The sequence below is a fragment of the Naegleria lovaniensis genome (genome assembly GCF_003324165.1).
Source record: "Naegleria lovaniensis strain ATCC 30569 chromosome Unknown tig003, whole genome shotgun sequence".
In the NCBI taxonomy this organism is placed as follows: domain Eukaryota; phylum Heterolobosea; class Eutetramitea; order Acrasida; family Naegleriidae; genus Naegleria; species Naegleria lovaniensis.
Window position 1 is genome coordinate 435652 of NW_025407825.1, and position 14533 is coordinate 450184.

General features: G+C 35.1%; 4 protein-coding genes across 4 annotated transcripts; 3 read left to right on the forward strand and 1 right to left on the reverse strand.

Annotated features, from left to right (window-relative positions):
• Positions 1-1410: 1410 nt before the first annotated feature.
• Positions 1411-3996, reverse strand: C9374_009640 (uncharacterized protein; the record flags this gene model as incomplete). The annotated part of the gene is made up of 2 exons (XM_044699850.1): positions 1411-2163; positions 2458-3996. 2 exons carry the CDS (start codon positions 3994-3996, stop codon positions 1411-1413), a joined length of 2292 nt encoding a protein of 763 aa, XP_044554957.1.
• A 234-nt stretch (positions 3997-4230) lies between these two features.
• Positions 4231-5535, forward strand: C9374_009641 (uncharacterized protein; the record flags this gene model as incomplete). Its single annotated transcript, XM_044699851.1, has 1 exon — positions 4231-5535. The coding sequence occupies one exon, from the start codon at positions 4231-4233 to the stop codon at positions 5533-5535; it is 1305 nt and encodes a 434-aa protein (XP_044554958.1).
• A 651-nt stretch (positions 5536-6186) lies between these two features.
• Positions 6187-10746, forward strand: C9374_009642 (uncharacterized protein; the record flags this gene model as incomplete). The annotated part of the gene is made up of 1 exon (XM_044699852.1): positions 6187-10746. One exon carries the CDS (start codon positions 6187-6189, stop codon positions 10744-10746), a length of 4560 nt encoding a protein of 1519 aa, XP_044554959.1.
• Positions 10747-10911: 165 nt separating this feature from the next.
• C9374_009643 (uncharacterized protein) lies at positions 10912-14511 on the forward strand (the record flags this gene model as incomplete). Its single annotated transcript, XM_044699853.1, has 1 exon — positions 10912-14511. The coding sequence occupies one exon, from the start codon at positions 10912-10914 to the stop codon at positions 14509-14511; it is 3600 nt and encodes a 1199-aa protein (XP_044554960.1).
• Between the last annotated feature and the right edge of the window lie 22 nt (positions 14512-14533).

Sequence of the window (14533 nt, forward strand, 5' to 3'; positions counted from 1 at the left end):
TTAGGAATTTAATTGCAATTCTTTACAAAATCAAGAAACGGTTTCACTTTTGCAGTCTTCTTATGCCTTCTCACAAATACTGCTCTGACATGATTGAAGAGTATCCTTAGTTAGAATCCAGCTTTCGTTCGTCCACTATCAGCCAACACAGTAATTTCTTTTATACCATAGTTACGCAGACGCGTCACTCTTGTTGTTTTTATCGTTAGCCACGGAATACTTTCCGATTAATGCGATACTCGTGAATATGCTATGTTTATATAAATTTTAAAACAAATGCTGTTGACCAATATCTGACACTAAAGATTTCTGATATTTGCAATAATTAAGTATTTTCATAAACACTCATCCTCAAAATGAGTTTGTATATGTAGATTTATGCTGTAACTATATTCATTACAATGAAGATATTAAAAGCTACACCTTCATAATATTATAGTTTATTATATGCTCGATATTTCTCAATATCGCGTTAGTTTTATTGTGCTATATTTTAAAACCAAGGTTGATTTTGAAATACAGTGAACTGTGTTGTAAGATTATACTAACATGATGTTATAGCGTACTTGGTTCATTCCACTATTTGAATAAATGAATTAATCTCCATTACTTATCAAGCTATTGTTTTGGGTTATCCAAATATCTATGGAGACGGAATGTAAACCGTTATTGTTGTAAAATGTCACAAGAAACGGATCCTGTGATGATAAATGTTAGATCAATACAATTATAAACAAGAAATTGGTATAAACCATGTTCGTTGAGAAATATTCTATCATCGCTACGAAAACATCATTGAGCGAATCAGCGACGGAAAATTTTAAAAATATATGTTGTATTAATTGGCTTTTGCCTTTTGTATCAATGATTTGCTCAGTGATTTCCTTTGACACTTTTGTGTCCTCGATTGGCTTTGGCCTTATCATTGATGGGTTTTTCCCACGATCTTTTTAAATGTTATCCGTCGTTAATTCGCTCAACGATGTTTTCGTCGCATTACATTTTTCAAGGAACATGGTTTATATCAATTTCTTATTTAACAAATTTTTATTGAGCTAACCTTTTTTTTATGATCACTTGTTGTGAAGTGGTTGAATATTCTTGATTTGTTTCAAAATTAACAATTTGTTGATGATTTAATTGAAGATTAAACTATGGGACACTCCTCGAATCATTGAAATGAAAGGAGTAATGCCAATTCCTCCACTCAGGAACAAGACTTTCCATTGAGCATCTTTGTTTTGAGACTGCTTTTTCATTGTTACATGATACGACGTTTGCAAAGTGAAATTTCCAATCCAGCTCCGTGAAAACGAACACATTCAAAAAGCAAAACAAGAAATGCAAATTTTCCTTTCGCTTCAAAATAATCTGGCTGGTTTTATTATTCCGAAAATGTCCATGAATGCTCTAAAGAGTCAATAAATTACACATGGAAGGATGAACTTCAACAAGAATATCACCATAATCCACTGCCTCGCCATCCACGACCACATAGGAACCAGTGTCAATGGGACTTAATTTAAATGCCTTCACCTTTGAAACATCGACTGCCTTATCAAACACATGATCTCCCTTCTCTGCAGCTAAAAATATATTTAAAAAATCACCTCTACTAATATTGTCCTTGACATACACTAAATCAATATAACCATCATGATGATGAGCCATTGGAGAAGCAATAAAATCATAAGATAAATGAGAAATATTCGCTGCAACAAATAAACTAAATTTGTCTTCAATTTCTGTGAGTGTTAATGAGCTAGATATTGAATTTTCATGATTGACAGTAGAATTTGTGGTATCCATGTTGACCATGTTCTGTTCATTCACTAGTCCATTACCATTACAATAATCAGGTGCAATGGCTTTGAAATCTTGATGAAAATATTGTTCCAAGAGAGGACATTGAATCTTTTCATTGGTCATGCATGTGTGATGATCATTGTTCTTCTTGTAGTTGTTGTTCTTCTTCTTGTAGTTGTTGTATGAAGAATATCGTTGTTGATTCAATTTAATATTAGGTACAGAATTGGATCGTTGTGATGTTGTAAAAGATGACTCTTCACCACTTGGATGTAAATATTTCAATTTTCCACGATAAGATTTCTTTGTGAGAATTTGTTTCAGAGCTCCAACCGTGTTACGAGCACCTCCAAGCCACTGGCAGTGTTTCCATTCAGGAAGTCAAATGATGTATGAAAAATGATGAAAAATAGATTCAAAATGATGAAAAATAGATTCAATCCAAAAATAACAATCCAAAATGATGAAAAATAGATTCAAAAATGTCGCAGAGTACATCCAAAAAAAAAACAATGGTACCATAATATTAAAAAAACACACCATTTTGGCAACCAAAAATCAATATGATATATAAAAATCAGCACACCACACCACCAAAATCATGATATAAAAATCAGCATCACACCACCAAAAATAAACCACACTACTTACTCTCATATTTTCAGTACCAATATCTACATCTGCTATGGCTGACCATGTAATACTTAAAAAAGAAAGATAATGTTTGTTAGGTGCTTGAAAACATGATTCTAAATCCATGGGTTGATAGAATCCTCTTGCTACAATAAATGCAGCCATTTCAGGACTTGCAGGTTTTCCTGATTTGAGTTGAGATCCAGCACTCACTGCCAATGCATTACTCGTACCACCTGGAATGTGTCCAATTCGAATCGATTGAAAGACTTGTTTCCAATCCAATCTCTTTCCAATTCCATTAATAATTTCAAAGATAATTCCATCTCCACCCATTCCAATAATATCTGTGTATTGAGAAAGATCTTGTGCAGTAGCACAATACTCGAGAGCATGATGAGCTCTCTCAGTTTTAATCACTACATAGGATAGGTGTGAAACATCTAAAATAGGTTTGACATGTTTTTCAAAGAGTTTGAGACCTTGTTTTTTACCACTGAATGGATTTAAAAAGATGAGTACTTGACGATGAGATCCAAATGATGTGGTGGTGTTATTGGTGGTGTTATTATTGTTATTATTGGTGTTGTTATTGGTATTGGTGTTATTGTTATTGGTATTATTATTATTGGTGTTATTGGTATTATTATTATTATTGGTATTATTATTATTATCATTGGTATTATTATTTGTGTTACCTGTGTTGGTGGTGTTGGTGTTATTGGTGGTGTTATTGGTGTTGGTGTTATTGGTATTATTATTATTGATAGGTGTATGGATGTCATTATAGGTATTTGATAGAGTATTATTATTAATGGTATTGACATCATTCATTGAACATGTTGGATCATGTAATTTAAAAGTATTACATCTTAATGAATGAATCCATTCACAAGTTTCTTCAATCGAAGAGGTTTCAAAATGATAGACAATCTTTTTAGAGTCTTTGGGTTGAAATGTAAATACTGAAAACATGAGAGAATGTTTTTGATGAATAGCAAATACATGTTCTAATGCAATGGTTAATACTGCTGCAGATGGATGAGTGGTGGAAGATTTGAATCGATTATTATTACTGTTGCTATGAGTACCACTACCACTACTATTACTACTACTACTACTACTACTACCAGTGTGACTACTACCTCGACCAGTATGACTACTACCAAATAATTTTAAAAAATCAACATCCAATTCTGCTTGAAATTTCTGATTTCTATAAATGAGACTATGAGAATTTCTTTCTAATTGAATTGGAATAAAGTTCTTTGATTGAACAGTACTGTTAAAATTATTAGTATTACTGCTACTACTACTACTAGCACTATTCGGAATCATTTTAACACAAGATATTTCAATGAGATTTTCCTCTAAATTTGATTCTAATTGATGATTCGATAATATTGAATGGTCATTATGTGGTATGGATTCATTGGGTGAATCATGACTGTTGTTCTTCAACGATGAGTGATTCACATCTTGATCGTTGATGGATGGAGGAGGTTTATCTTCATCACGGTTCAATACTGCTGGTACACCTTGTTCTTCTTCGGTCATTTTTTTCGTCTCTTCTCATTCCCAACGGTATTGTTGTTGTTGAGATCTCAACATGGGGCCAACAATCTCATGAATTAAAACTCATATCGTTGTTGCAACTTGACTTCGATTACTAGCTAACAGGTAATTCATGAAAATTGTTCGATAAACACATGCAACAACCACAGAGCCGTTCTTGTCCGCAGTGCGTGTTCGAAAAAAAATTCACCCTTCTTCTTTCATCATCACTCTGAAATGTCCAAGAATTCATCATCCGAGTCATTGTTGTCGATTGTGGTACCATCCAACACTCACTCCAATTTTCATATTGCTACTCTCTATACTCAACACCTGTCTTCTCAACCTTCTCAAATCAATGTCGATGAAAGTTCTCAAATTAACTCTCTTCAAACTCTCTTTTCATCTTTGCATGTGAAATTAAATTCAGAACAACAAGAATTCATTCAAGTCATTGAAGAATTGAGTCAAGTATTGAAATCATCACAACAAGCAACCAATATGGAAAGCTTACTCTCTAAATTGAATGATCATTTAGCTTTTCATTCCTATCTCGTGAATGATACTTTGAGTGTGGTCGATGTTGTGTTTTATGTTTATTTATATTCACCTGAGGCTATTGGTAAATTAACAAAAAAACAACAATCACAATATATTCACTTGATTCGTTATGTGAGTCATTTGAAGAACAAGTTCAAGTATGATACTTTGAATGCTGTCAAGTTGTACTTGTCTCCTACGAAATTCCAATTACGAAATTTATTATCGGGAGATGCTCGTTCCAGTAGTGGATTAAATACCAACAAGGGTGCTGCTGCTGTTGCTGTTGGTGGTAGTAATGATGAAAATGCCAGCGCCACCACCGCCAAACAAGGCTCATCCAATAAGAAGGAAAAGGCTTCTGCTTCCTCAGCAAGTACAACAACAAGTAGTAGTAGTAGCAAAGCCTCCTCAACCTCAGCCACCACCACCACCACAGAAGAATCTTCTTCTCAATCCACCACTACCACTACCACTACCACCATCAATCCCAACACCATTGCACTCACTGTGGGTTATGTCTTGTCTTGTGAAGATCATCCTGAAGCAACCAAACTCTATGTTGAAAAGATTGCCATCACTCCTGATCATCAATCCAAAATTCTCACCATTTGCAGTGGATTGAAAGGTAAAGTTGAAAAGGATCAAATTGCTCACAAATTGGTACTCTTAATGACCAATTTAAAATCCTCAAAAATGGTTGGAATTGAAAGTGAAGGAATGCTGCTCGCTGCTACTGATGATTCTACAGGTCAAGTACAAGTATTAACATTTAATACCAATGAGGGTTTACAAGCAGGAGATCGAGTCATTGTGGATGGTTTTGATGTTTGTGAAGTGGATAAACAAATTAAGAGTGACAAATTAGCAAAGAAGATTATTCCATTCATGTCCACCAATGAGAATGGTGTTGTGGTATGGAATCAAACCCATGAATGGAGAGTATTAGGAAAACCAAACATTCAACCTGTGTCCTCGTTCAAGAAGGCACCTGTCAAGTAAAATTTCGAATTCTTTCGTGTGTTGTTGAATTGAGAATTCTCCTGTAGTAATAGCAGCTATTGCACTTGAACTGTAGATGAGCATTTGATGTAGACTCGAGTTGAATTGAGAAGAAGATGATTTGATGTAGACTCGAGTTGAATTGAGAAGATCTTTCGACAGGTCTAAATATCATGAAGCATCTCATCTTCCAAACACTTGTCAATTTTCAAATCCAATAAAAACCACGCAAGACAAAAAAAATTATTGACAAGTTCATTGGTACTGAATCTGAGAGAGTGTTGTGTGTGCATCTGTTGTTTATTCCACCTCTTTGTGTTTTTTGTATTATTATTCATAAGAATTACGGTTATTATTCCAACATTGAATATCGTGAGTGCGAAGAAGAATATTTATTGCATATACATACACAAACAATACTTGAATTTTTGTCGTGTGTGTGTGACGAAACGTTTCTCCGGATCTATTCGTGTTGAGAGTGGTATATGAATATTTGTATTCGTCGTATTCATACGTATACAACGAATTATTCTCAACATTGATTCAATCATCATTACCAACATTACATAGTTCTCAACAATCATCATCATTACACTATATTCTCAACTTGGATTCTGAACATTTATCATCAAAAGACATTTCCATCAACAAATGTCCTCTTCATCCTCGATCATTATTTCCTCTCTCCAATCAACTCCATCCATGTCACCACCACCACCATCCTCTCATTCACCACTAACAAGTCTCCAACAAGAATCATCATCATCATTGAATGATCATCCATCAACCTTGATCCATCATCAACAGTCAGAGGAATTACCACAACTGTCGTCATCTGTAGAGATTCATGTTAACAAGAACAATAACAACAACAACTTGACAGCTACTGCCACTACCACCCCAACTGCTGCCACTACCACTGCTGCTACCACCACTCCTACCACCACTACCACCACAGATGATGCTCGTCATTTAACTTTAACTCCCAGTAGTGATGACCTTGTGGAACATGTCGTTGAATCGACTTTGACAACATCTCAAGAACAATTACAACAACGCGCCAAATTACTCTCCAAACGTAAACACGTCATTCAAGAAATATTTCATACGGAACGTGAATATGTGAATGCGTTAGAAACTCTCAATTCTGTTTTTATTCAACCCATCAAACAACAACAATTACTCAAAGAAGAAGACACGAATGAATTATTCAAAGATATTCAAATCATACTAGCAGTGAATAAGGAAGTACTCTCTTTCATTCAAATCTATATTCAATATATGGAAGATCATGATTACAATGATGAGCGAGATCCTTCGTTGAGTACCATTCAAGATCAAAAGAAGAGAAATGCCATGATATTAGCAAAGAAACAATCACCAACACTAGGAGATATATTTCATTTGATGAGTGATTATTTGAAGAGTTACAGTGATTATTGTAACAAGTATGAATTGATTTTCAAGATGATTGAAGAAAAACGTCAAAAAAAATCAAAATTTAGAAAATTTTTGGAACGTACTGAATTTACACCTGATTCCTACAATGACACGATTGTATCGTTCATGATCAAGCCTGTTCAACGTATACCTCGATATGAATTGTTATTGAGAGAATCTATCAAATCAACACCACAGGATCATCACGATTATGAACGTTTGATTTTGGCAGCACAGAAAATCAATGCAGTAGCCTCACGTGTCAATGAAAAGATTCGAGAACAATTGTGTCGAGAGAGAGCCATTCAATTGGCTGAACAATTTGGAGATTCATTGCCATTTGAATTGGTCAAGTCGAGTCGAAAATTCATTCGACATGCTCTCATGGGATATGTGAGTGATAGTCGAGGTATTCAATCACGTGTCTTGATTTTGTATAATGATTTGATCTTGTTATGTTCATGTCCATGGAATGGAGTGTATAATAATAATAGTGGTGGTGGTAATGGTAGTGGTAGTGGCAATGGTAGTGGTAATGGTAGTGGTAATAATAATGATCCATCCTCTCAACAACAACAACCACAACAAACAGCACATTCCGTATCCATGACTCAATTGTTCAATAATGAAGTATCATCTTTGAGTGCTACCACCAATTCCATACCACCAACAACAACACTACCACCAACAACAACAACAACAACACCACAAACAACACGTCACACCACGACCACACCATTACAACAACAACAACAACAAATTCCAATCAACACCAATGAACCTCCTCCACCTGGTTCTATGGAACACTACACACGTGAACGATTACTTTTTGAAAATCCCAAAGTCAAATTCCAAATGAGATGTGCCATTTCTCTTCTATCCACACCTCTCACATGGGCTGCAAGTGTTCCAGATGGTTATTGTATTGAAAATGCATTTAAAATCGTTACACGTGAAAAGACATTTATTCTCTTTACTGAAACATCACGTCAGAGAGATTATTGGGTTCAACTCATTAATGAACAAGTGGATAAATTGAAAAAACAAATACCATCATTGGTCGATGAAATCAATGCAACAGAGATCATGCTGGTTGGTAGTCGATATTTCTATTATGCCACAGGTTCAGAGAAGGAAAAGAGATCACTCTTATTGAATTCACAATTATTGAATGAAGATGAAAGAAGTCGATTGGAACATTCCATCCATGAAGATACTCTCTCCATGATTGCTGAACAAACTCAGAAGGATGATGATAATCATGGAATGACCTACTACATTGGTGGTGGTATGAGTGGTGGTATGGGTAGTGGTGGTGGTACTATGGGTATGGGTAGTGGTTCGAGTGGTGGTTCGAATGGTGGTGGTACTATGGGTAGTGGTGGTACTACTACTACTACTCCTCTCAATAATTCTCTTCCAATGAATATAGGTCATCTTCAATTGGTACGATGTTACGATTCAGACTATGTACACAGTGTGGTCAATAATGCAGCAGCAGCCAATCGAGCAAGTGTGATGCAGCTCCTTAATGGCAACAACAATTCAGATGATTTACTCTTTCTAGGAGGTAATTCTACCTATTTGGGAGTACAAGCCACGACGAGTATTGGTCATGCTGGTACGAGCAGTAATACTACTACTACTAGTACTTCGAGCAATACTTCGAGCACTCCAACGAGCACCAATAAGAGAATATCAACGACACTCAAATCACTCTTACAATCTGCCAAACAAGATCTCACTTCCTCTCATTCTTCTTCACCCAATCTCAATGATTTACTCAATAGTAGTAGTGGCATGACACGATCCTCTCCATTATTATTGGTCAATAACAACACCTCTTCTCATCAACATTCAACAGGTAGTATGTCACCCATGGCACTCACTCCTACATCACCTCATTCAGCACCCACGTATCATCATCATTTGAGTGCGTCATTGACTTCTTCTTCTTCGAGATTGTCCTATGGAGGTAGTGGTAGTGGTCATACGAACAGCAGTCATCCATTTCGAGATCGATCCAATAGTTTGTATAGTACTAAAATTGTGATACCTCAGCAGCAGCAACTGCAACAACGACAAGTTGGTGGCATGACAACAACATCTTCCTCCTCTCATCAACATTCGATGAGTGAAGATTTGAAACATTTCAAAAGTACAACAACAACACCAACATCAATCAGCAATAACAACAATCATCACACACCTCCACTTTCCAATGAACAAATTCAAGAATTATTTCAGAAAATTAATTTACCTTCCAATATCAATTCCAATACTTATTATTCAACACCACCATCACTATTGAATGATTCACACGATCCAAATACACATCATGATTCAACAAGATCATCCATTTCAAATACGAATAGTATGACGGATGAATCCTCATCGTCGTCGACATTGAGTGGTCATTCCAATAATAATAATAATAATAATAATAATGGATTCTTTGCCAAGAAAGTAGCTACTAAAATGATGAGTAAATTTAAAAAATCAGGAAATAAGAAGAAAATTCAAGATACAGATCAAATGATTTATTTGAGTGATGGAGAGAATGAAACAGATGAACCATTTGCACCTCATTTACTTCCCTACATGCAAGATGTGACAAAAAGAAGAGTTGATAAGCAACTAGTTGATGAATTTATTAAAATTATGGAGAGACAACAAAAACAATTTGAACCACTCATGAATGAAATGTCACACGGAACGAAATTGGATCGATTAATTCATCGAAGAACCATTCATCATCAACAACAACAACAACAAAAATTGAATGAAGATATCCATGTGGACGACATGTCAACCATGACCAATTGGACTGCTGCAATGGATCATCATGGTGATTCTAATACTACTACTAGTAGTAGTAATAGTGCTAGTGGTAATGTATCATTATCATCCTCTACAGAAGAATTATTGGGTGCTCATGGTGATGGTCATGGAGGAGCCATTGAATATCATCGACACATGATGTCATCATCATCACCCTTTGTGATCACACCTCATCAGGTGGTAGATTCATCTCATCAGGATGGTGATAATGACTTGAGTGTTCTTCATCATCCTACGACAAGTTCCATCTTACCTTCATCATCATCTTCAACAACAACAACAACAACAACTCATACTTCGACAAGTACCTCCATGATGATGACCACGACCACTACCAGCAGTGGTGAACAACAACAACAAGAAGAACTGATCTCAACAGCAACAACCACCACCACAAATAATAGTAACAACAACTACTACAACTACAACAACAACATTGATCCAAACCATGGTATCATCGCCATACCTTCCACTCCTCCACCACCACCACCACTCAATTTGTCCAACCGAACTTCATCTCAACAACAACTCTTCTCAACATCACTCATTGATGGAGCGATCATTACTTTAAATCCATTCAAACCAACTCCACTCTACAAGGATCAAGTACTTGAAGAGATTTCACATTCCAAATATTCATGTGTGGTGATGAATCCGTTATTTGGATTAAAAGATTTACCAACCACAAGACAATATCGATTACAAATTATTGATGAATTGAAAGATCAAGAAGCTACCACAGAATTTGAGAGATTTGTCAAGAACTTTGAAGATAAGATTGGATTCTCTGTGAATAGTGATTTGGTTCCATCATCAATGACCATGACGACATCGACCACATGTCATTCACCCAATATTGCCAAAACAAGTGCTTCAAGTGAGACAGCAGGTGGAGACAAGAAGAGAAGAAGTCTATTCTTTTGGAAATAAACATTCAATATGATCGAAATGACTCTGTGCATTTGAAGAATAGGAAGAGCCTGTTGAATGCTGGTTTCGCCTCTGCCCACGCAATTGCGATCGAGGGGTCGGATGAAAGCCGTAGTTGAAGCCAATTTTTTGGCGGTCTTTGAAATCTCAATCTCTTAAAAACAAATGAAATCAACGGTCATTCCTGGTGGTTCTTTGCATCCTGCATATAACAACAGCAGCAGTAGACACTCAAATTCCATCAAAAAGAAGGGTCATTGTGATGAAAATCCACCAAAGAATCTCGCATCGTCAAAAAATGCTCAACGTCCTTCTTCTGCTCCCTTCATGACGTCCAAAAGAGATCAAGAGAAGGGTCGAATCCAAGTGATACCTCGTCCTCCTCCTGTCATAACAAAATCTCCTCCTCGGGAGCTCGTAGCAGAATCATCACCTCGAATCGTTGTTTCACCAATAATCACTACCAGTAGCAGCAATTCAACCACAACTAGTAAAAGTAGTAGTAGCAGTAGTAACAATTCAACAACAACACGACACTACATGAAATCATTCAAGTCATCATCTCCTCCAAATCATTTTCTATCTCCCAATAACTCTTTTCAATCATCCCGAAGAAGATCATCCGTGGATCGACAAATAGCTCTTCTTACTTCTCAAGAAATGGACAAGTTACTACAGACTAAATCCTTGCAAAATGATACAATGAATCTTGAGAGTTCCATCATGAATGATGCTGGTAGGAATAATATCAGTAATGGTGGTGGTGGTGATGGTGATGGTTTGAATAATATGATTAGTGATGATAATATTAGTAATGACAATAGTAGTAATGGTCATGGTAGTACTACTATGAATGATGATGATGACAGTGAGGATATAACCAATGATAGTGACACTAGTTCAGATTCTGAATCATCAATGACATCTTTTCATTCCATTCAATCTTATTTAAAATCTAAATATTCCAAAGATTTAATGTGTGATATGAAAACACTTGTCGAGTTTCTAGATCGATTGAATTTATCATTTATGAAATTGAAAATCATTCCCAAAGATATTGAATTATTTAAAAATTTAATTGAACTTAATTTATCTCATAATCATTTAAGAACATTTAATGCCATGCTACTAGTCGATTCATGTCCAAATTTAGTATCATTGGATTTATCTTACAATAAGATACATAATATATTAATAATTAGAGATTTATGTAATTTAAAGAAATTACTCAGTCTCAACATTTCAAATAATCCAATTCGATTTATTGATAATAGAATTGTAGTATTACAGAAAATGTTACATTTCAAAACAACAAACTCTAATGATATGAAAACGATCAATGAATCATTGAAGACCAATATCATGAAAGGATCTCAACCATTGTTGAATTCAATGAATCATGGTCGTAGTGGAGTTGGTGGTACTTCAAGAACAAGTTTGAGTATTCAAAATTCTACAAGCACCACTACCGCCAATACTAGTCGTAGTAGTAGTAGTAGTTGTAGTAGCAGTAGTAGTAGTAGTTGTAGTAGTAGTACTAATAGGAATGAATCCAATACGACTGGAAATCATGGAATTGTCATTCCCATGTTGTGGAGAAGTGAAACTTGTGGTTCGAGTCAAACAACAACAATCTTTGAAAGTAACATGTTGAACACTCTGAGCACAGCAGCCACATCCTCTAACACTTCAAGATCTCTCAATACCACCACCGTCTTGTCCAATCACTCGAATGATTATAACAGTACGGAATTCACAAATCTCAACAATAATACTATTCCAACAAATACTACTCAAAATACAATGAATACTAGTAGTAGTAGTAGTAATAATAGCAGCAGTAATAATAGTACATCAACTAGTATTCTCAATCATCATCAATATAACAATAGTCAAAACCATTTTAATATCAACAACACCAATAATAATAATACTCATATGATTCTAAATCATAATAATAATACCAACAATAACAACAATAACAACAATAACAACAACAACACCTTCATGTTACACACTGAAAGTAGTATCAAAAAAGATTCTTCTCTCACCAAAACGAATCCAATTATTCAATCTCAACTTGTTCTCAATAAGATTAGAAAATCTAAAGCATTATTATCAAGTATAAGAAAATTAAATGAAAAAAGAAATGCACAAGAATTATCCTCATCCATTCAACAGTTAAGAATGTCTCCAAGAAAGAAAATTTTACAAACCGTTCATTCTCATATTCCTATTGATATGAGTCCATTTGTGCAAGCAACGAAGAGTCATCCCATGACGAGTGTCGTCTCTACAACCATTACTTCTACCATTCACAATAATAATAACCATACTAACAATAATAATCGTTCAACACTCGCTCATACTTGGAATTCTCAACCAAAATCCACTCAAGATGTGATGAATTCTTTAAAAAAAATCGATTTAAAGAAGGTGAGAAGTCTCGATTCACCATTTCCATCTCTACAAATTTTAAATGGTATTCCAATATCACCTGAAGAATATCTATTATCTTTACATGAAGAGATTTATGATACATGTGCTTCCAATGAAGTGGTAGTAGTTAATCCTATCAAGAATAACAACAACAACAACACTATATTCACTACACCCAATACACCCAATACATCCAATACACCCAATACACCCAATACACCCAATACACCCAATACATCCAATACATCCAATACACCCACGAATAATCGTTCCACTCAACAAAAAGGTCAAAAAACTCTCATTCTCAAAGACAATACCAAAGTAGTGAAAAGAAAATTAGAATTTGATACACAGAATATTGATTTTACAAATAACAAATTTTCATTGGATGCCACTAACAAGTTACTAAAACGACAATCAGACAAGATGAAGAAAGAAACTCAACACAAGGCTGATTCCTTGTATCATTCCATAAACATGTCGTATGACGAATTTGTAAAACATTCATGGGTAGCAGAAGATGATGAATTTGTGGATCCATTCGAAGAAGAACAAGAAATGAATAAGACGAGTCGTGTGGCACAGCAACCATCTTACATTACAAAGACAAGAACAACCACCATGGATACTCTCATGCCTAAAATTAATTTCTCTGATATTATTAAGAATGAATTTTATCAAAATAGAAAACTCACAGATGAAATTATGAATACAAAAAGAAAAAGAGTGATTGATTTTAGACCATTCAAAGAACAACTCTTAGATTTAACTCCTGAGCAAATAGAATTGAAATTTAAAAGAATTGAAATGAAAGAAAATATTTCAAAATATAGAGATCAAATTCTACATAAAGTAGATGATAAGGAATTAGCACTTACTAAATTGAAGCAAGAATATGAGGAATCCATTCAGAAAAACCCAAAACAGGACAAATTGAAACACTTATTAGAGGGTGATGAAATTAGCTTGTATGTTCACAAAAAGGAGGAACAGAAGAAACATCACTCCAAACGATCAAGCTCATATTCAACGTATGATGTTTCTGATTCTGCTAATGGTAACGAGCTCACAAGTAACAAACAGACAAAGATTCAGGACGCTCCTTTCTTGGATAACTTTTCATTAGGTCGTAGGAGTTTGGAGGAGCTTTCCATGATTAATGATCATTTTGCAAGTGCTTCAAGACAAGAAAACCAATTATCCGATGCTCGAAAAGAGCTCGAAGAATTGAAAGAGCTAAAAATTACACGCAAGAAGTATTCAATCGAAGGAAAAACTTGTACCATTGACGGCAAGACTTTTGTCTTTTCCAGTTTATTTGTGTGAGAGGTTATCAAAAATATTGAGC